The 20,695-nt window shown below is 43.8% G+C and overlaps 2 protein-coding genes across 2 annotated transcripts in view; one reads left to right on the top strand and one right to left on the bottom strand.

The window, feature by feature from the left end:
- Window positions 1-20,695, top strand: part of LOC143281468 (protocadherin-16-like) — a 120,821-nt gene that overhangs the window by 83,679 nt on the left and 16,447 nt on the right. The window contains exons 50-59 of the mRNA XM_076586679.1: window positions 1-64; window positions 1,729-1,892; window positions 3,731-3,965; window positions 4,938-5,051; window positions 5,307-5,381; window positions 6,924-7,109; window positions 7,548-7,712; window positions 17,336-17,495; window positions 18,719-18,847; window positions 19,588-19,886. The exon at window positions 1-64 is cut by the window's left edge and continues 119 nt beyond it. Coding sequence (XP_076442794.1) covers window positions 1-64; window positions 1,729-1,892; window positions 3,731-3,965; window positions 4,938-5,051; window positions 5,307-5,381; window positions 6,924-7,109; window positions 7,548-7,712; window positions 17,336-17,495; window positions 18,719-18,847; window positions 19,588-19,886 — 1,591 coding nt within the window. The remainder of the gene's footprint in view (window positions 65-1,728; window positions 1,893-3,730; window positions 3,966-4,937; window positions 5,052-5,306; window positions 5,382-6,923; window positions 7,110-7,547; window positions 7,713-17,335; window positions 17,496-18,718; window positions 18,848-19,587; window positions 19,887-20,695) is intronic.
- Window positions 9,420-14,692, bottom strand: LOC143281223 (2-hydroxyacylsphingosine 1-beta-galactosyltransferase-like). The gene is made up of 2 exons (XM_076586309.1): window positions 14,596-14,692; window positions 9,420-12,454 (listed from the first exon to the last, which is right to left on the bottom strand). Exon 2 carries the CDS (start codon window positions 12,358-12,360, stop codon window positions 10,843-10,845), a length of 1,518 nt encoding a protein of 505 aa, XP_076442424.1. The 5' UTR covers window positions 12,361-12,454; window positions 14,596-14,692; the 3' UTR covers window positions 9,420-10,842.

Here is a 20,695-nt window from a genome sequence, read left to right as displayed (position 1 = left end):
GACCTTGACCTGCACCGGCCATGATATGAAAGATCAAGAGTTTACAGTTGATGGGGAAATAACGGTCAGTGGTGGAAATACCGTGTAAGTGTGGTAGGAGGATTGGTGTCGTGTGTGCAAGAGGGTGTAGAGGGGGCGTGGAGGGTTAGAAAATGTGATGAAATATTTTTTTTCTATTTGTATGTCCATTTTGTGTTATGTTGCTCCTCTTTGAACTGTTTTAGGCCTCAGTTTTGACGGGCGCAATAGCCGAGTGGTTAAAGCGTTGGACTGTCAATCTGAGGGTCCCGGGTTCGAATCACCGGTGACGGCGCCTGGTGGGTAAAGAGTGGAGATTTTTACGATCTCCCAGGTCAACATATGTGCAGACCTGCTAGTGCCTGAACCCCCTTCGTGTGTATATGCAAGCAGAAGATCAAATACGCACGTTAAAGATCCTGTAATCCATGTCAGCGTTCGGTGGGTTATGGAAACAAGATATACCCAGCATGCACACCCCCGAAAACGGAGTATGGCTGCCTGCATGGCGGGATAAAAACGGTCATACACGTAAAAGCCCACTCGTGTGCATACGAGTGAACGCAGAAGAAGAAGAAGAAGGCCTCAGTTTACTTTGCCAAAACATTGTCAGAACCCTACCGATTTCAAGTTATCATTAACCATTGTCTCTTAAAACCAATGAACAATCACGAACTTTACTGCGCACATGTCTATAAGGCTGGTATCGTGCAAAATAGCGGCTGTAACTTCATCAGATTCTTTTTCTGACATAGCAAGTTAATTCTCCGCCGGTACCGTTCATTGTGTGCAATATGTTGAAGGTATTGGTAAATCAACCGACACCCAATAATGAATTAGAGATACAGTTTGTTGTTTTCATGTTCTTAAGGGAAAACACATGTTTATAACCTTTCAAATAGTGATAGGGCCTTGGCGAATAAATATGTTGATGTTTGAGTTCCGAGTTATCAGAATTTTATCCTAATGGATATTTTGTTTATTTTCTTTTATATTTTTCCTAATTATTTATTTCATTTTTGACTCACTTATGTAAACAAAGTGAGTCTATGTTTTAACCCGGTGTTCGGTTGTGTGTGTGTGTGTGTGTGTGTGTGTGTGTGTGTGTGTGTTTCCGTGGTAAACTTTAACATTGACATTTTCTCTGCAAATACTTTGTCAGTTGACACCAAATTTGGCATAGAAATAGGAAAAATTCAGTTCTTTCCAGTCATCTTGTTTAAAACAATATTGCACCTCTGGGATGGGCACAAAAAATAAAAAATGAAGCCTAATTATATGCAAACTGCATTTACTGTTATATTTATATTTTTTGTATTCTCTAAACTTGGCACTTTGACCTCTTATTCTGACACAACAACAAGAGCAGTCATTATTATCATTTTTTGTTCAAATAGGAACTTCTTTTGCAAAGCATGGAATTTTTATTATTTTGCAAACGTTTTTGGTGCAGATAGTAAAAAAGGGAAATTACTCTGTAATTAATGCTAGGGGACTTAATTTATCACAAGTGAGTCTTGAAGGCCTTGCCTCTCTTGTATGTTAATGTTTTACACAAACCTAGGATAGGCTTTCACTGCCTGACCAGAGCGATGGGTGTACCTGAAGGTAAAGCATCTGCTCCTTTATTTGAGCAGCACGTGATGTGACGTATATGGATCAGTCCACACGCTTTGACACCTTGAAACTGAAACTGAAACTGTCACCCAGGTGGACATCGTGGACGTGAACGAGGCGCCCACGGAGATCCGGACATACGGAGGGGCGAAAGTGGCGGAGAACAGCCCCGCGGGCACCGTCATCACTGAACTCAACACAGTGGATCCTGAGCCCGAGCAGAACTACACCTACACTCTGCGCGCCGTGGCTGCTGGGTCGGTGCTATTGTGCATTCACATGGTCTGTGTTATTGAGTATCCACCGGCCTGTATCCCCGCTAAAAAGAAAAAAATATTGGGTTTGTGCTGTAGTGTATCCATTTTCCAGCAAAACAACCTGGGTCTGTGCTGTGGTATATCTACTCTGCGACAGCCTTGGTCTGTGCTATAGTATATCTGCAGGCCTGTTTGCCCGCGAAACGACCTGGATCTGTGCTATAGTATATCTACAGGCCTGTTTGCCCGCGAAACGACCTGGATCTGTGCTGTGGTATATCTACTCTGCGACAGCCTTGGTCTGTGCTATAGTATATCTGCAGGCCTGTTTCCCCGCAAAAGGACATGGGTCTGTGCTGTTGAAGGATCTGCTTCTCTGCAAAAACCTGGGTCTGTGCTATAGTGTATCCATTTCCCCGTAAAACAACATAGGTCTGCGCTATAGTGTATCTACAGGCCTGTTTTCCCGCTAAACCACCACTTACCAACCTCCATCATTGAGACCCAATCAATTGTTAATCTTAGAATAGATGTAGGCATGTGTCTGGACAGTCCTGCAATTGCTACTAAATTCTATGTTAATGTTTTTTTTTTCTTTTACGCAAAACCAGGGTAGGCTGTTAAGGCCTGACTAGGGCGTTGGGTTTATCCGAATGTCAGGCATCTGCTCCCTTTTCTTGACAGCAGATGTGGTGTAGCGTATATGGATAAGTTTGACGCTTTGATACCTCCTTGAAACTGAAACTAAACTGCTATTATTGTTGCCTTGTGCACGTGTCGATTGAATGTTTGGGTACAATAAAAACGGACTGGGAACTGCTTTTTTCAAGTTCCTTGGTTTTATTTCTCTGCACCTTTTATTTACCCGTGTGCTAAGCTCATGGGGAGTGCTAATCAGTATTTACTCGAGGCTGTGTGCCTTTCAGAAGCAAAAACAAAAACAAAAACAACTGTTATTGTCCATTGTTTTTTCATCTGAACGATCCCGGCCTGTGTAAGAGTTCGTTCCAATCTGGGACAAGACGGGGACGCCTTAACAACGTCTTCTTGGCGATAACTGAAAATATCACACAGTTTAGTTTCAGTTTCAGTTTCTCAAGGAGGCGTCACTGCGTTCGGACAAATCCATATACGCTACACCACATCTGCTGGGCAGATGCCTGACAGCAGCATAACCCAACGCGCTTGTCAGGCCTTGAGTGCATGCTTGTATATTTGTGTACCTATCAGAGTGGATTTCTTTTGCCATGATTTTGCTAGAGGACAACACTTTTGTTGTGAAAGGGTGAGAGCGGGATTCGAATCCACACCCTCACGGACTCTGGATTGGCAGCTGAGCGTCTTAGCCATTCTGCCACCTTCCTCCCTAATGAAAATATCAGACAGCTTTCTCACTGTTGCTGCTGGGTCTGATGAACATTATCTGATAGTTTTCATTGTTGCCAAGAGATTGTTTGTTTTATATCACAGCCCCTGTTCTGTTTGTATGTTGTGGGTATTGGCAGGCTGACAGACAGAAATATATCGGTATTTTTTCGTTTTGTACAAGACAGTTATTTTGTATACGTCAGGTAAAAAGGAATGTGTGTGTGTGTGTGTGTGTGTGTGTGTGTGTGTGTGTGTGTGTGTGTGTGTGTGTGTGTGTGTGTGTGTGTGTGTGTACAGGTGAGTTCACACGCACTGTGTGTGTATGCATTTAAATGCGTGTATGTGAGCGCGCGCACGCGCACGCGCACGTTTTAACCCCTTTCTTGCACGCATGAAACCATCCTAATTGTCTCTTTCACTAGATATACCCCACCAACCTCCGTTCAATCACTGAATAATTTACATTACAGTCTAAACACAGACAACGCGGATGAGAACCTCCTGTCCGTGTTTGCCCTGGAAGGCCGCTCCTTGACCGTGGGGCCCAAGGCTGCTTTGCTGAACCACGAGGCCACCCCTGTCTTCTCTCTCCTCGTGCAGTCCGTGGACAACGGTCAGCCGCCGCTGTCTGTTGAAGACACAGTCCTTGTGGAGGTGCTGGACTCCAATGACCCTCCGACTGCCATCGACCTGGACAAGAATCAGGTAAGCCTCGGGTAGGTCTTGGACAAGAATTAGGTAAGTCTCGGGTAGGTCTTGGACAAGAATTAGGTAAGTCTCGGGTAGGTCTTGGACAAGAATTAGGTAGTTCTTGTACGAGAACCAGGTAGGTCTTGGGTAGGTCTTGGACAAGAATCAGGTAAGTCTCGGGTAGGTCTTGGACAAGAATTAGGTAGTTCTTGGACGAGAACCAGGTAGGTCTTGGGTAGGTCTTGGACAAGAATTAGGTAGTTCTTGGACGAGAACCAGGTAGGTCTTAGGTAGGTCTTGGACAAGAATTAGATAGGTCTTTGGTTAGTCTTGGAAAAAAAATCAGGCCCGTCTTAGAGTAGGCCTCGGACAATGTTCAGGTAGGTCATTGACAGAAATCTTCCAAAACACAACACCACCACCAACAAAACAGCAAAAACAAAAAACAAAAACAAAACAAAACAAAAAGCAAAACAAGAACAAACAAACAAACAAGAAACCAGAAAAAAACCACAAAACGAATTATACTGCATTTAAAATCCCGCTCGTAAATCCCGCTATGCCGTTAATCCTGTGTCTTTAACTGTAACTCTTTATTGCCAGCAGTCACAACTGTCGCCTTGTTAAGTAGAAATAGTTCCGTTTCCACTCAAAGTGAAATAACATTCAATTTAAAGCTAGTTTTGAAATTCATGAAACAGATGACACCACACTTTCCCCCTCCTCTTTAACTCTCTCCATACGAACGGCGAAAGAGACGACGTTAACAGCGTTTCACCCCAATTACCATCATCAAAATATTGCAAGCGGAACGCTCTTATACTGAAGAGGTGAATGTTGACAAAGAATACCACAGTTCTGACGACGGAAGCTAAAGGTTGGGTCATTCAGACACCCACTGGACATCCGAGGGGTCTGTGTAGAGGAGAAGAGAGGACTGGCCGTACTGAGTGAGTTAAAATCTGTCTGTGATGTATGTCGTGACAGGTGTCGGAGAACAGTGCAGTGGACACAGTGGTAGGACACCTTTCTGTGACAGACGAGGATGAAGGTCAAAGCCACAGCTGTCTGGTTACCAACTTACAAGACGTCCCGTTTACTGTCAGTATCTCCCTGTCTCCGTCTCTCTTTCTCTGTGTATATACATTACATATATATAAATATATATTTTGTTACGTATATCTATTTCTATTAAATCTTGTGAAAGAAGCACTGATATGACTCCTCCTGTTGTGTCCATGTTTCATGCTTCATATTTTCCTCATAATGTTTATCTGCTGTCTTTTCTTCCGTTCACTGTCATTTATCCCTTTGTTTTCGTTTCTTGTCTTTAATTGATCGTTTCTTTCTTTTCAGATAAAAAATGACCTTGACCTCGTCGTGGCCAGTGAGGATCTGGACTATGAAAGCGCAAGAACGCACGTGGTTGAGGTACGGTGATAAAACCACTTACACTCAAAAGACCGATGATCTGTGTGCTTGTGGTTGTTTTGTCAGTGGTGGTTGTTTGCAGGGACGGGCGCAATAGCCGAGTGGTTAAAACGTTGGACTTTCAATCTGAGGGTCCCGGGTTCGAATCACGGTGATGGCGCCTGGTGGGTAAAGGGTGGAGATTTTTACGATCTCCCAGGTCAACATATGTGCAGACCTGCTAGTGCCTGAACCCGTTTCGTGTGTATATGCAAGCAGAAGATCAAATACGCACGTTAAAGATCCTGTAATCCATGTCAGCGTTCGGTGGGTTATGGAAACAGGAACATACCCAGCCTGCACACCCCCGAAAGCGGAGTATGGCTGCCTACATGGCGGGGTAAAAACGGTCATACACGTATAAGCCCACTCGTGTACATACGAGTGAACGTGGGAGCTGCAGCCCACGAACGAAGAAGAAGAAGAAGAAGTTTGCAGTACGCGTATGGTAAATTTCGGCTGGGTTCTTGATGTATAAGTTCCACGTGCATTTTGTAGTTGTGCCTTTTATTATGATACTTAGCTATATATATATATATATATATATATATATATATATATTTCATTACAAAAATTAACATATTGCTGAACTGGTCTCACAATTAAGAATACAAGTAATCTCATTTTTCTTCACGGAATTGTGGTGGATAGAATACTGGACGGGTTGACTGGAAAGTAGGTAGGTTGGTTGAAGTCAAAACAGTGCTTTCATTGTTTTTGTTTTTTTCCCCTTTTGTCTACATTTGGCTACTTTTAGTCTCTCCTTACGGCGAGTTCTGGACAACAGACATTGTACTGGTATATGTATTGATAACGTAGTTAATAAAGAATGTGTCCAGTCTTTGTCTTGTCTTTACTCTTGAGCTGTCCAACTCCCCAAGACATCTGCGCTAATAAATAGGAACATATTTTGCTGGGGATTTTTTTCAGACACCGAAGCCACGACGTATTTTACATCAGTTAACGAAAACTGCGTGTCAAGACTGTACACACGCATTGTCACAAATATGTAATTACACAGCGCAGAAACCCTCTCACTCTCTCTCTCGTGCACACGCTTACTGGCAGACACACACACGCGCTTGTTAAACACAGAAATAGAGAGAGAGAGAGAGAGAGAGAGAGAGAGAGAGAGAGAGCGGTTGCTTGCTTGCCTACGAATACGCACGTACCTATATTGTGCTTTGGGTGAAACATGTTTTTAGTGCTATTGTAAAGCGCATAGAGCTTCAAGAATATGCGATGCCTTAACTCTCTCCATACGAACGGCGAAAGAGACGACGTTAACAGCGTTTCACCCCAATTACCATCATCAAAATATTGCAAGCGGAAGGCTCTTATACTGAAGACGTGAATGTTGACAAAGAATACCGCAATTCTGACGACGGAAGCTAAAGGTTGGGTCATTCAGACACCCACTGGACATCCGAGGGGTCTGTGTAGAGGAGAAGAGAGGACTGGCCGTACTGAGTGAGTTAATAAATAAAATAAATAAATAAACAGGTGACCTGTCAGGATGACGGCAACGACGGAAGTCACTTACGCGTCAGCGCCTCCCTGACTGTGACGGTCAGTGACGTCAACGAGGCCCCATATGACGTCAGCCTGTCCCAGGACAGTGTGGCGGAGAACAGTCCAGCAGGACAGGTGGTGGGTGAGGTGATGGCCACTGACCCCGACAGCCTGAAGGTGACCATGCTTTATCCGAACGATAATGATAACAGTAATAACGTGAATTTATATAGCATTTGATATCTGAATATGTCTCTAGAATCCGTTTTTTTTCCTTGCCACATCATGCCACGACGTAGCCTGTACTTCTGAAACCTTCTTCTCGTGTGTGTGTGTGTGTGTGTGTGTGTGTGTGTGTGTGTGTGTGTGTGTGTGTGTATGTGTGTTTCAGTTGTTAACTTATTCCTGGCTTTCTGTCTTGCCAGTGGTATTACTTGGTGCACAGTGGTTTGAGCTACAGGCGAAAGGCCTTTGCAGTCGGACCTCAAAGTCCGCTACAATAACTCGATATTCAGAAAATAATAGCCTATGTTCATGAATGTCTCCTTATTGTTCTATACTACTATTACTACTGTTTGTTATGCCCATGGTAATTTTTGTCGCGTTTTGCTGCAGGTGACCTTCCTCGTAGAAAAAGGGACAGAGCACTTTCAGATAGTAGGGGACAATACTCTGACGGCGCTGTCCAGTTTCAACTATGAGGAAGTTGCCTCCCTTCCAGTCTCCATCCGTGCTACCGACAACCAGGGCATGTCCACTGTCAAGGATTTCCTGATTCAGGTCGTGTATTGTGTGTGTGTGTGTGTGTGTGTGTGTGTGTGTGTGTTTAAAATTATATAGTGGTGGATTTGACTGCATACTATAGATGAGACTAATTATAACACCCTGAAAGCTAAAGTTGACAATGATGTGAGTTTTAGTCACAGGCTTCTACGTTTTCTATTGAAATAAAAACCCCAATTCAGAGATTTACAACCACTTTTTTCTTTCAGATCCGGTCCAAATTAAGCGTATCACAATCTTAGAATAGTTCCCCCTCTCTTCCCCTCCCTCTTTTCCTGGTATGAGGGTTTTCTAGCTTTCAGTTTACATTTATTTGTTTATTATTTTTGTCTTTCATCATTCCTGAATTAGAGTTATGCATGCTTATGAATAATTCGTCCTTCCTGAATTAGAGTTATGCATGCTTATGAATAATTCGTCCTTCCTGAATTAGAGTTATGCATGCTTATGAATAATGAATAATTCGTCCTTCCTGAATTAGAGTTATGCATGCTTATGAATAATGAATAATTCATCCTTCCTGAATTAGAGTTATGCATGCTTATGAATAATTCATCCTTCCTGAATTAGAGTTATGCATGCTTATGAATAATTCGTCCTTCCTGAATTAGAGTTATGCATGCTTATGAATAATGAATAATTTGTCCTTCCTGAATTAGAGTTATGCATGCTTATGAATAATTCGTCCTTCCTGAATTAGAGGTATGCATGCTTATGAATAATTCATCCTTCCTGAATTAGAGTTATGCATGCTCATGAATAATTCGTCCCTCCTGAATTAGAGGTATGCATGCTCATAAATAATTCATCCTTCCTGAATTAGAGGTATGCATGCTCATGAATAATTCATCCTTCCTGAGGTAGAGGTATGCATGCTCATGAATAATTCGTCCTTCCTGAATTAGAGATATGCATGCTTATGAATAACTGATGTGAAGGTGCACATACTTTGATTTGTCTCTGCCCAACATTCAGCGCTACATAACTGCTTTCATTCTTATTCTCATTATTTGAGTCAATTACAAAGAGAGATGTTTGTTTTATTGAAGTATGTTGCCAGTCTGAATTCTTACAAGCTGTTCTTTTGTGACATGATTGATAATTGTTGTGTATGCATGAGGGACTGGGGGGGGGGGGGTATTATTAATTGCTTATTGCAACTAAACTGTTTGACAGAGAAAAAGAAGTAACAAACTGAAGCAAGTCATCTTTTATAATCACGGTTAACACGGGCACGTATGTTTCCTAAGTTTCTAAGTTCTCTATAATGATCAGTGTTATTATGGTTAGCATGCAAAAAAAGAAACTGTGCTAGGACTATGATAGTTTTGCTCAGCCAAAATATTTCATGCCATCATTTTTGTATGTCGGGAAAACACACACACACACACACACACACACACACACACACACACGTCAGAGAGAGAGAGAGAGAGAGAGAGAGAGAGAGAGAGACAGAGAGAGAGATAGAGAGAGAGAGAGAACTGAAGTGAAGATGATGAACTGTGCGAAGAGTCCAGTGATCAGTTCAGTTACTCAAGTAACAACAAATGAATGAAAAAAAAGAAAAAAAGAGAAAATGATGCAGAGCATGGAAAGAAGCTATATGAACACATCAGTGTTAATATTTCAGCTCTAAAACGGTATGCACTAAATGAATCACACCTGCCCCCCCAGCCCCCCTTTCAGGACAAAGGTGTGCAAAGTAGCACATGAAAACGAAATAGAATATATTAAATCTGCTCAAATTACGCACAATGTTGGGACAAGCTGACTGATACAATATAACTGGTATAAATATTCTTTAATCAGTTGAAGCATGTCATAACAAAAACATGTATAAATTTCACAGGACACAAAAAGAATCTTATATAAAGTCATGACGTAATACAATTACAGTTCATCCCCATACGTGTATGTGGTGTTGCTAAGAACTCATTTACAGTGGAGCGTGTGGAATTTGGAGAATTCAAACCCTTTTATTTTACTATGTCATTCGGTATTGCCCAGACAATATGTACATTTTTACGGTTCTGCATGATGCAGACTACGTTAACTCACTCAGTACGGCCAGACCTCTCTTCTCCTCTACACAGACCCCTCGGATGTCCAATGGGTGTCTGAATGACCCAACCTTTAGCTTCCGTCGTCAGAATTATGGTATTCTTTGTCAACATTCACCTCTTCAGTATAAGAGCCTTCCGCTTGCAATATTTTGATGATGGTAACTGGGGTGAAACGCTGTCAACGTCGTCTCTTTCGCCTTTCGTATGGAGAGAGTTAACGTTTCTGTGGTGAACAACAGTGTGTGAGTAAGAGAGAGTGAGACAGAGACAGAGGAGAGAAAAGAAACGCAGGGCGAAGAGTAATCAACTGATGCAGATGATCCTGAACCTTTTTTTATATTCCGAAGGGACTTGAGTTAGATACTCGTCAGATATAACGCTTGTTCAACAGTGTTTGAACGGTGTAATGGAACCATGTGAATAGATTGACTGATTGTAATGGCGCTTTGTTATTGTTTTTATTTTATGTGTCCTGCATGCTTGGTGCGTGTCTGTTATGCATGTGTGGGTGTATGTGTGAATGTGTGTCTTCATGTTTTACATTCATTTGCTTATTTATCATCATTGTTGTCTTATTTATTTATTTATTATTATTATTCTTTTATTATTATTATTATTACTACCCTTTTTATATTATAATTATTATTTATTTATTTATTTATGTAAGCTTATCTATTATTTATTCACCTTTATTTTATTTTTATTTATTTATTTATTTTATTTTATTTTATTTTATTTTTTTCTCCAGGCCTGACTAAGCGCGTTGGGTTACGCTGCTGGTTAGGCATCTGCTTGGCAGATGTGGTGTAGCGTATATGGATTTGTCCGAACGCAGTGACGCCTCCTTGAGCTACTGAAACTGAAACTGAAACTTTTATTTTTTGATAAAGGGATGCTTCGGTGCAAGAGGAAAACGCACCTGGGAAGAGTTTTGCGGATAAAGATACAGCTGAGAACGAAGTCTGTCTTCAGCTTTCTATTTATTACGAGATCTCAGTACAGACAGCTTTGCAATATGCATCAAGTTAGTCTGCTTGGAAACAGGGAAAACGAAGTCAAACCTATTCAGTTTTTTCTTTCCGTTTGCAAAACACACATTTGAGACACTTGTATGAACATCCCAATACAAAAGCGAAAACGGATAGGAAGAAGCACATGTAACAAAGCAGTATATCGAGTCCTATGAACTGATAAAAGGGCACGCATTGTCCTGCAGATCGCATGTGGCCTCCGCCATATTTCATCACGTGGTCTAACCAGAAAGCGGCTCTTTCCATGGGGACACCAAACTCTATCTTGAATATTTCAGAAGCTTTGCTGATGGATTCTTTGTAACTCTTGTTGGAAGCCACTTTGAGAATGGTTTCTTTTAATTCTTCGGCACTGACATTTCTGATGTCCACAACCTCTCCAAACCCTTTGGTCCTGGCGCGCTCTGCATTGTAGGCTTGGTCAGCAAAGATGGGCGTGGCCACGACAGGTACAGCGTGGAAGAGAGCCTCGTACTGTCCGTTCTTGCCGCTGTGGCTGACGAACACCTTGGTGTTTCTGTGACCCAGCAGGTCGTTCTGCGGGATCCAGGCTGCCGTGAGAATCTTCTCCGGGTCTGGGGACGTCAGGTTGGACCTGAACACAGCTTTGAAAGGCAGCTCCATCAGGACCCTGAAGACCTTCTCATTGACATGCTCGGGAAGGTGCAGGACGTAGCTGCCGAAAGAGACGATCACCACGCCCTGCGTGGCTGTGTCCATGAAGGAGCTGAAGGGAGGAGGGAGAGGCTTGGCGGGTCCTGTGGCCGTGCCCCCGATCAGCTTCACGTTGGGCAGGGAGGGCCGTGGGTAGTCCAGCACGTGGTCCGTCTCCACCAGCCAGAGGTCAGCTCGAGCCACCAGCATGTCCAGGGGCATGTACGGCATGTCGGGAGCGTAGCGAGACACCGCGTCGTGGTAGGCGGTGAAATCATACACAGCACGCACGATATGAACGGCTGCGTTCTGCAGTTTCTGGGTAAACGTCATGCTATCGGTGAAAGGGAACTCTTGAACAGGACTATCCGCCAACGAGAAGGGAACCCTCTGGGCTATGGGGTCATAGGCGGTGCCCAGGAAAGCGAAAGGAATTCCCAGTCGGTAGGGGATGACGGACATCACTCTCAGGTTGGGAATGTTGTCGATGATGACAAACTCCGGCAGCAGAGCCTTGACCTCGCGGAAGAAGCTTTCGTTGGTCAGCAAGCTGTCGGTGTGGGCCTTCATGACGTCGCTGAAGTGGAGCCAGTCGTCGCTCTTCCCTCGGAAATAGTTGTCTCTGAAACCCTCCATGAACCGGTCCTCCAGGTGGCCGTCAGTCCGGTACTCCACCACCGTCACGTTGCACGTGTCCAGAACTTTCATGGCCAGCAGGTAGTCCGGCATCGTCACCCACACCTCGTGACCCAGTGCGGACAGGGCACGTGCAACGTTGGTGTGGTACTTGGTGTGGCTGGTGAAGGGCATGGGGATGACCAGCACTCTCTTGCTCTCCGCCTCCCGCCCCACACTGCACAGACACAGCACGGGCAGCAGGAATGTCGGACGCATGATGACAACCCGCAGACGTCGTTGCTGAAGGCTGTGTCAACTCGTCGCTGAAGTAGCAACGCTTGAAAAGCCCTTCAGGGGGTTCTGGAACAAACTGAATAAATCCACGACTAAATTTGGATGTAATATCTTAAATAAGTAAGGCAGAACTCAAATCCAGTGGGAATTAATTTCAGCCAGAAGGCCTGATCTTAAAGTAAGTGTAGCGCTCCCAGAAACCGAATCTCGAAACAAGGAAGAAACTCTGTCTTAAAGCAAGGAAGAACCGATTGAAATGCAGATTTAGATAAATCAAAAACTAGACATATTTAAAATTTCGGCAAAATGGCCTTTTTGGCAGACAAATGAACGTTGGAATGAACTGATACTGTCGTTCAACATGCAGACACTCTCGAACAACATACTTATCATTTTAAATTTCAAGTGGTCTCTGAGTACTTTGCATAGATCAAGTCGTCAAACACGTACTCGCACACACACACACACACACACACACACACACACACACACACACACACACACACACACACACGCACACACACACACACACGCCGCCATGGTTTTTCCCCGAGACACAATCAACTGAAATAGCCACTAGCCAACTCCTGACTGGCCATCGACCGTCCCAGGGGCAACCCGGCTTAACAACCAACACACATCAATTTATTTCATTCAGCACTAATAAATATACTTATTAGTTGGTATGTGTCAACACAAAACCAAGGCGATTATCATCGTCGTATTGATGATATCCCTGTACGTTTGGTTGCCGGTGAGCGATGGTCTATGATTTCAAAGACGCAGGCTGCGGTTTTGCCGTCGATAAATCGATCAGTGCACCGAACCTGTTTATTAACGTCTCACCAGCAGATGGTGCGATTAATTGAAACACACTAACACTAACAGAGGACAGTATGTAATTCGGAATGCATCGGACTGGTGGGGTAAGGGCGGAGGGTTGTTTTTGAGTCTTGCTAAGGCCAGACCATATTCGTGCGAATCAGTTGTTGATTTATGTTTTGGCTTACATGTGTGAACAAAGAAGCTTAAGTATGACGTTTGTGTTCGTGTGTGTTCGTGTGTGTGTGTGTGTGTGTGTGTGTGTGTGTGTGTGTGTGTGTGTGTGTGTGGCTTAGAAAAGAATGTATTTTCCCCCAAAAAAACATTCCAATAATAACAAGGTCACATGGGAAGCAGTAAACGTTTCCACAGTCATTTCATAGTTATATTTTTATCTCTTTTTTTCTAAACAAAACTTCAGCTTTTTTATCTTACAGACTGAGGCATTGACAAACTGCGGTCATTTGATTATTTTCAGTTGTTTTTTTTACCGGTGACTTACAAAAGTAAATAAAACAAAATATTAAAATATATTTATTTCTTATATATATACATTCATTTTTCAGTTTTTCTTCCGCCATCTTGCCAGAATGTCGGTTTCAGGGTGGTGTAATTCGAGAAGCGAAGGATGCCTTAAACACTTAAGTAATGAAGTATAAGGTGGAGCGGTGGCCTTGTGGTAAGGCCTCCGACTGGGAAGCGAGTATGCACAGGTTCGAGACCCATATACGAACCCGGATTTTTACTCCTTTCTCTCCTCCCCCCCACCATCCTCTGGACTTAAGTGGTGGTCTGGGTACTAGTCATTCGGATGAGACAACAAACCGAGGTGCGGTGTGCAGCGTGCTCTTAACGCACGTAAAAGAACCCACAGTAATGAAAGGGTTGTCCCAGGCAAAATTCTGTAGAAAGATCCACTTTGATAGTGAAACGAATACACTTGCAGACAGAAAAAAAAGAAGAAAAATATGGGTGGCGGTGCACTGTGGCGACGCGCACTCCCCCGGGAAAAACAGCTCGAATTTCACACAGAGAAATCTGCTGTGACAAAAATTGTTACAATAAAAGTTTGTTGATGTCATTGTGTCGTTTCCGGCATTGTATAAAACACGTAGTCTGTTAGCTCTCTGTCGGGAATATCAAAAGAGCGTGATTTTGCTTTTTGTTATTTCTACATCGTGGAGCAAGCAGATTTTAACGTTCACAAAGAAACGTGTTTTGACTGAGAAACGCATACCCACCAACCCTACCCTACCCTACCCTACTCTACACTACCCTGCGATAAATACAACACACTACAGCACAGTTCAATACAATAATATATAAATAAATTGTTACGATATGTACAAATACTAACACAATAGTGATCACAAAGCCAATTGTTTGTCAAATTACCTTTTTTATTTGAGAACCGCAGTGCACAGAAGGATACCACAGCTGACCACTTACAAGTTTGGCTGCAAAGTTCACAGCAGGTCTGATGCTTCCATGTGACACTGCGTACACGTCGCATCCTTTTTGTATGAGTGCAGGTGGTGTCCCAAATGGGGAACATGTCCCTAAACGGAAAATACACACTCACTCGCACGCACTCACATACGTACACACACACAAACACACAGAGACACATACAAACACACAGACAGACAAACACAGACGCACACAGACACACAGACAACACACACACACACATACATGCACACCGAAAACGTACTCACGATGAGACCACACACTGATAATTAAAAAAAGTCTTTACTCTTAAATTCACCTTGCACGGCTAACGGGATTCAAACTTATGACCCTGAGGTTGAGAGAGTATGCACTTCGTAATGTTGGCAAACCGTGTTCCTGATGATAATTCTCTTCGCTTGTGGATTGGGTAACAGTACGTTGATGAGGTAATTAGTTTACGAAAGGATGGAGGGAGGGAGGGGATAGTGTTATTTTGATGGCGAGTTGAGGTGAATTAGTGCTGATGATAGGGATAGTCCTTGAGGAGTGTGGAAGGGGAATTGGTGCGGGACAGAGTTGCTCGTCTTAATGGTGGTAGATGTCGAGAACTGGTGTTGGATTTTCCCCCATCATCCGAATCCCCCATACACAGCCACACCCGGGTTCGTTCCTCGAGGTCCCAACGTCGGCAGTTTGCAGGGAGCTATTGAAGCCACCCACTAGAGGAAAGAGACCCAGCACTGTTGGTGAGTCATTTCGGTGGTGTTTAGTAGTGCCTGTTCTGAAATAACGTACGTAGGATACCACCTACTAAGCCTCCTACTGACGACAAGAACCGCTTTGTCGAGGAGCCAGACTGAGTGAGCGGCCATCCTGAGTGAACACTGTTCGTGGTATTGATTCATTGCAATAGTGTTAGAAGTAAGAGGTAACAGGGTGCATTTATTGTGGTTGTTCGAGGACGGCGTGTGGTTGTAGTGGTGGTCATCATCGTGGTGGTGGTGACGGGGAAGATGGTAGGTGTAACGTTAGTGGCAAGGTGGATGGGAGTAGCGGTCGAGTGGTCAAAGCGCTAGACTTTCAATCCGAGGTTCCTGGGATCGAACTCCGGTCCTCACGGCGCCTGGTGGGTTAAGGGTGGAATTAGTTTTCCGATTTCCCAGGTGACATGATTTGGTGACCGACCCCACTTCGTTTGTGTACACATGGAGAAGGTTAAAGATCCAGTGATCCATGTCAGCGTTCGGTGGGTTATGGAAAGCTTGCACGCCCCCCCCCCCCCCCCCCCTCCCCCCCCCCCCAAAGAAGAGTATGTCTGCATACACGGCGGGGTAAAAGCGGTCAAAAACATAAAAGCTCACCTGAATGTATGCGAGTGAATGTAGGAGTTAGAACCCACGAACGCAAATGATCATCCTTCCCTCCGTATCTATACTTTGACGAACGGTGAAAAGATAGAAGCGCCTGATAACGACATCTGTTCTTTAACTCACTCAGGACGGCCAGTCCTCTCCTCTGCCCTACAGAGACCGCCTCGGACTTCCACTGGATGTCTGAATGACCAAACCTTTTGCTTCCGTCGTCAGAAATGCGGTATTGGTTCTCTACATACACCTATTCAGTATAAGAGCCATCCGCTTGTGATATTTTGATGATGGTAATTGGGGTGAAACGCTGTTAACGTCGTCTCTGTCGCCGTTCGTATGGAGAGAGTTAATGATAAGTCCTTAGATAACGGGAAAGCGGGATATGTTCTTCGGTCTTGGTGACTGTTGAGTCAAGCAGCGTCACATTTGTTGTTGGTAGTTCACGAAGATCCCTATGTCATACCTATGTCAGCGTTCGGTTGGTTAAGGATACAAGTACATACCTAGCATGCACACCTCCGTAAACTTAATGTAGCAAACTACATGCTAAAAAGAAAACGGTCTTGCACGTAAAAGCCCACTCGGGTTCGAATCCCGGCCATGGCCCCTGGTGGGATGAGAGTGGAAACTTTTATTGATCTCCCAGGTCAACAGACATGTTAGTGTCTAGACCCCCTATTCGTGTGTATAATTATGCACGCAGAATATCAAATCCGTACATTTAAGATACCGTTATCTATGTCAGCGTTCGGTGGGTTATGGAAACAAGAACATACTCAGCATGCACATCCCGGAAAACGGAGTATGGCAGCATACATGGTATAGTGAAAAATAAAAACAACAACAACAACGAAAACCAGTCATGCGCGTGAAAAGTCCACTCTTACAGATGGATGAACATGGGAGTTGCAGCCCACAAACACCCTACGAAAGCAATAGAAGTGAGTCTACTCTTTTCTCTTAAACAGAATGGATTACTTCAGATAGCCATCCTTCATACTTGTTACCGCTACTCTCTTACTACAGTTGCTGAAATACAAACTAAACTGAATCGTGTGTGTGTGTGTGTGTGTGTGTGTGTGTGTGATAGATAGAGAGAATGAATGAATGAATGAATGAATCTTTATTTTCCAACGGTGAAGATATTAGCACTTTGGCCGACTTACACATCTGCCGTTGTTCTAAGAGACACACAAACATGTACGCATATAAATGTAGTTATACTGAATACTTAATACATGTATAATGTACGAGTATGAGAGAGAGAGAGAGAGAGAGAGAGAGAGAGAGAGAATTTATCAAGATATGTCAAACAGATTGGAGATGAGAACGACCCACCCAGCAGCCTCGGTATCAGCAGTCACGTGGTGTCGGAGAGCACGCCCCCTGGTGGAGAGGTGGCGCGGCTTGTGACTGAGGACCCGGACAGGGGTCAGACCTTCACCTTTCACCTCGACCCTGACCCCACAGTGCTCGGTAGGTCGAGAAGACCACGGCAGTAAATATCACTGCATAAAAAAATCATCTTTCGCTTGTTTTGCTCTGTGTGATTGCATCTTGGTCCCCCCCCCCCTGTCTCTGCTTATGTTCCTTTCTGTCTGTCAGTTTGGCTGTCAGTCTGTTGTTGTTTTCTCTCCCCCCCCCTCACCCCCCACCCTGCAACACAGCCCACCTCTTCTTTCTCTCCGTCCCCTCTGAACCCAGACACCCGTGACTCCCCCCACCCACCTTGCATAGAAGGTTATATTTTCTGTTGAACATAATCATAACCTTAACACTTCCAGTCTACACACCACAGCAATGTTACAGAATGTCAGTTTATAACACATTTGGCAGTTGTATTACATGTACAATACAGTAGCAACATGCAATAATATTTCTCACAAACAAGCAAACAAACGAATAACATTAAACTGAAACGTAGAATAACACACAGAACATGACACATAGGTTTTTTAACTTACAGTCTACTTATCCGTCGGTCCGACGGGAGACTCCATCACAATGACGGTCGATTTTCATGAATCACAGGAAACAGGACCACAATAGACCAGCTGTGTAATTGTGTGCGGATCACCCCTGTTTTTTTTATTTTTTTATAACCATATGTGCAATGGTAACTGATTGTATGCGATTTCTCATTACTTATACAAAAGGATAAGAAGATGAGAAAAAAAGAGAAACTAATTCAGTGTATGTTCAATCACAGTCTGAATGGGGTAGCCGTTTAGGCAAAAAATCAAGATAACGCATTTCCATTATATGTGTTTGTTTGTTTTTTCTGTTGTGTACTTATGTTTGATTTCAGTAATAAATCATTAAATGTGTTTAAGATTAGTTTTACTTTATCAATTCTGCACCTGTTTATTGAAAACAAAAATGCCCATAAAACTATCTAATAAAAAACCCAGACATTTGTGACTTGTTAATCGGACTGGATTCACTGTTGTCTTGAATGAACGCGTGTTTGTGTTTGCTGGAGTTGCATTGGTTACATGTTCTGAGCAAAACGAATTTCGTAATTCTTATTTTGAGTGGTCAGCAGCTTTGAAATTTGACCTCTCAATTTGATGCTGGTCCCGATTGACAAAGAATCAATGATAACCTACATAATGAATAATATAAAACATAACAATAATAAATCGTTAAAAACAAAATCATTTTATTGTCTGTTGTAATTCTGTGCCCCGTCACACCAGGCCACTTCGCAGTTTCCGAGGACAGACTGGTGGTGGGAGAGGAGGGTGTGGATTATGAGACCTCGTCATCCTTCCGCGTGAGGATCACAGCGGTGGACAGTGGCACCCCGCCCCGCAACATCACGGTCAGTTGGTGTCTGCAGAGTGTCAGCTTTCTTAGTTCTTGGGAACTAAGAAAGTCTGTGAAAGAGCGAGCGTGGTGTGTGTGGTGTTTTATGGATCAGTCGGCACTCTTTCGCACCTCCTTGAAACTGAAACTGAAAACTGGGGAATTGGTGTATCCCTTTGCGCCTTCCTGGCACCAAATGAAAGGTCTGTTGGTTTATTACATTGTATTCCTTTCTTGCACTGAAGAGGTGTCAACACAATGGTGAATAGAATGCCTATATTTTTGGCAGGAAAAACGTGGGTTGACGACTGTTTTATAAGATGTTGGGTGTTGTCTTTCGACGTACAGGACGTTGAATGTTAGCCACAAGTGTTTAAGTGTTACGTTATTCACTCCTTTTGTGTTTATACAGTTCAGGCCACTTAGGTAACTGCGTCTTCAATAAGAACGTCACGGAGAACGGGCTGAATACTTAACGACTGAAAAGAAAAGAGTCGATGATTTAATCTGATGTATGTTGTTTTTTTGTGTGTGCATAATTTGTGCTTTTGATGAAGCAGTTCTTCGATAGAACTTGATGATCGTGGTGTTTGTGTGTGTGATTTTGTGTGTGTGTGTGTGTGTGTGTGTGTGTGTGTGTGTGTGTGTGTGTGTGTGCGCGCGCGCAGGTGTGTGTGTGTGTGTGTGTGTGTGTGTGTGTGTGTGTGTGTGGTTTCCGGTCTATCTCACATTGTTTCATTCATTCGCTCAAATCAGAAAGAATTTGACATCGAGATTACCGACGAAAACGAGGCGCCAACGGATATCATCACGGAACCCCTGTTGCCTCTTCACGAGAATGCCACAATCCCCTATGTCCTGACCAAAATCAGCGTCATCGACCAGGAGGGGGAGGAGCCTCATTCCTGTCGCCTGATTGGGTCACACGGACCGTTGTCCGTGGAAACACACGATGACGGAGCATTGACGTTGGTGGTGATTGGCCAGCTGGATTTCGAGACCGCCCCTAGATATGACGTCATCCTGAACTGCTCTGACGGCATGTATGACGTCAGTAAGGTTGGTTTTTTTGCGTTATTTACACGTTTCCTTGGAACATCAGTGTATACGTTTCTTCTGTGTCTCCCCTTCCCCGTCTGTCTCTGTTTCTTTCTCAGTCTCACTGATGTGTCTGCCTTTCATGTATGCAGGCTGTTTGAATGGAAAAAAGCTGTCTTCTTCTTCTTCTGCGTTCACTCGTATGCACACGAGTGGGCTTTTAGGTGTATGACCGTTTTTACCCGCCATGTAGGCAGCCATACTCCGTTTTCGGGGGTGTGCATGCTGGGTATGTTCTTGTTTCCATAACCCACCGAACGCTGACATGGATTACAGGATCTTTAACGTACGTATTTGATCTTCTGCTTGCATATGCACACGAAGGGGGTTCAGGCAGTAGCAGGTCTGCACATATGTTGACCTGGGAGATCGTAAAAATCTCCACCCTTTACCCACCAGGCGCCGTCACCGTGATTCGAACCCGGGACCCTCAGATTGACAGTCCAGCGCTTTAACCACTCGGCTATTGCGCCCGTCGAAAGAAGCTGTCATAAAAGCATGCCATCAACAGCCAATGTGTAGCGTGTATGGATCACTCCTCACGCTTCAACACCTCTTTCAAACAGAAACTAAAGCTCACACAGAAAAAAATAATGTGCAACGTTGTGCTGAAGGGATCTCGAGAAGAAATGTTCTGGATTTATAAAGGGAAATAACCGATGTCTATGTACCCTTTTCTGCTTCAGGAGCAAGGGGTGGGAAGGAGGGGAGACTCGTTTGGTCACATTTGATGAGATGCTAATGTTCTGAGCACTGCATGCATGGTTTTG

This window comes from Babylonia areolata, chromosome 4 (assembly GCF_041734735.1).
Source record: "Babylonia areolata isolate BAREFJ2019XMU chromosome 4, ASM4173473v1, whole genome shotgun sequence".
In the NCBI taxonomy this organism is placed as follows: Eukaryota; Metazoa; Mollusca; class Gastropoda; order Neogastropoda; family Buccinidae; genus Babylonia; species Babylonia areolata.
The sequence above is the reverse complement of the archived record's forward strand: the minus strand, read 5'-3'. Positions and strand labels throughout refer to the sequence as shown.

What these genes read in the sequence shown, in the direction of transcription:
- LOC143281223 (XM_076586309.1), bottom strand. Translation starts at nt 12,360, where the DNA reads ATGCGTCCGACATTCCTGCTGCCCGTGCTGTGTCTGTGCAGTGTGGGG.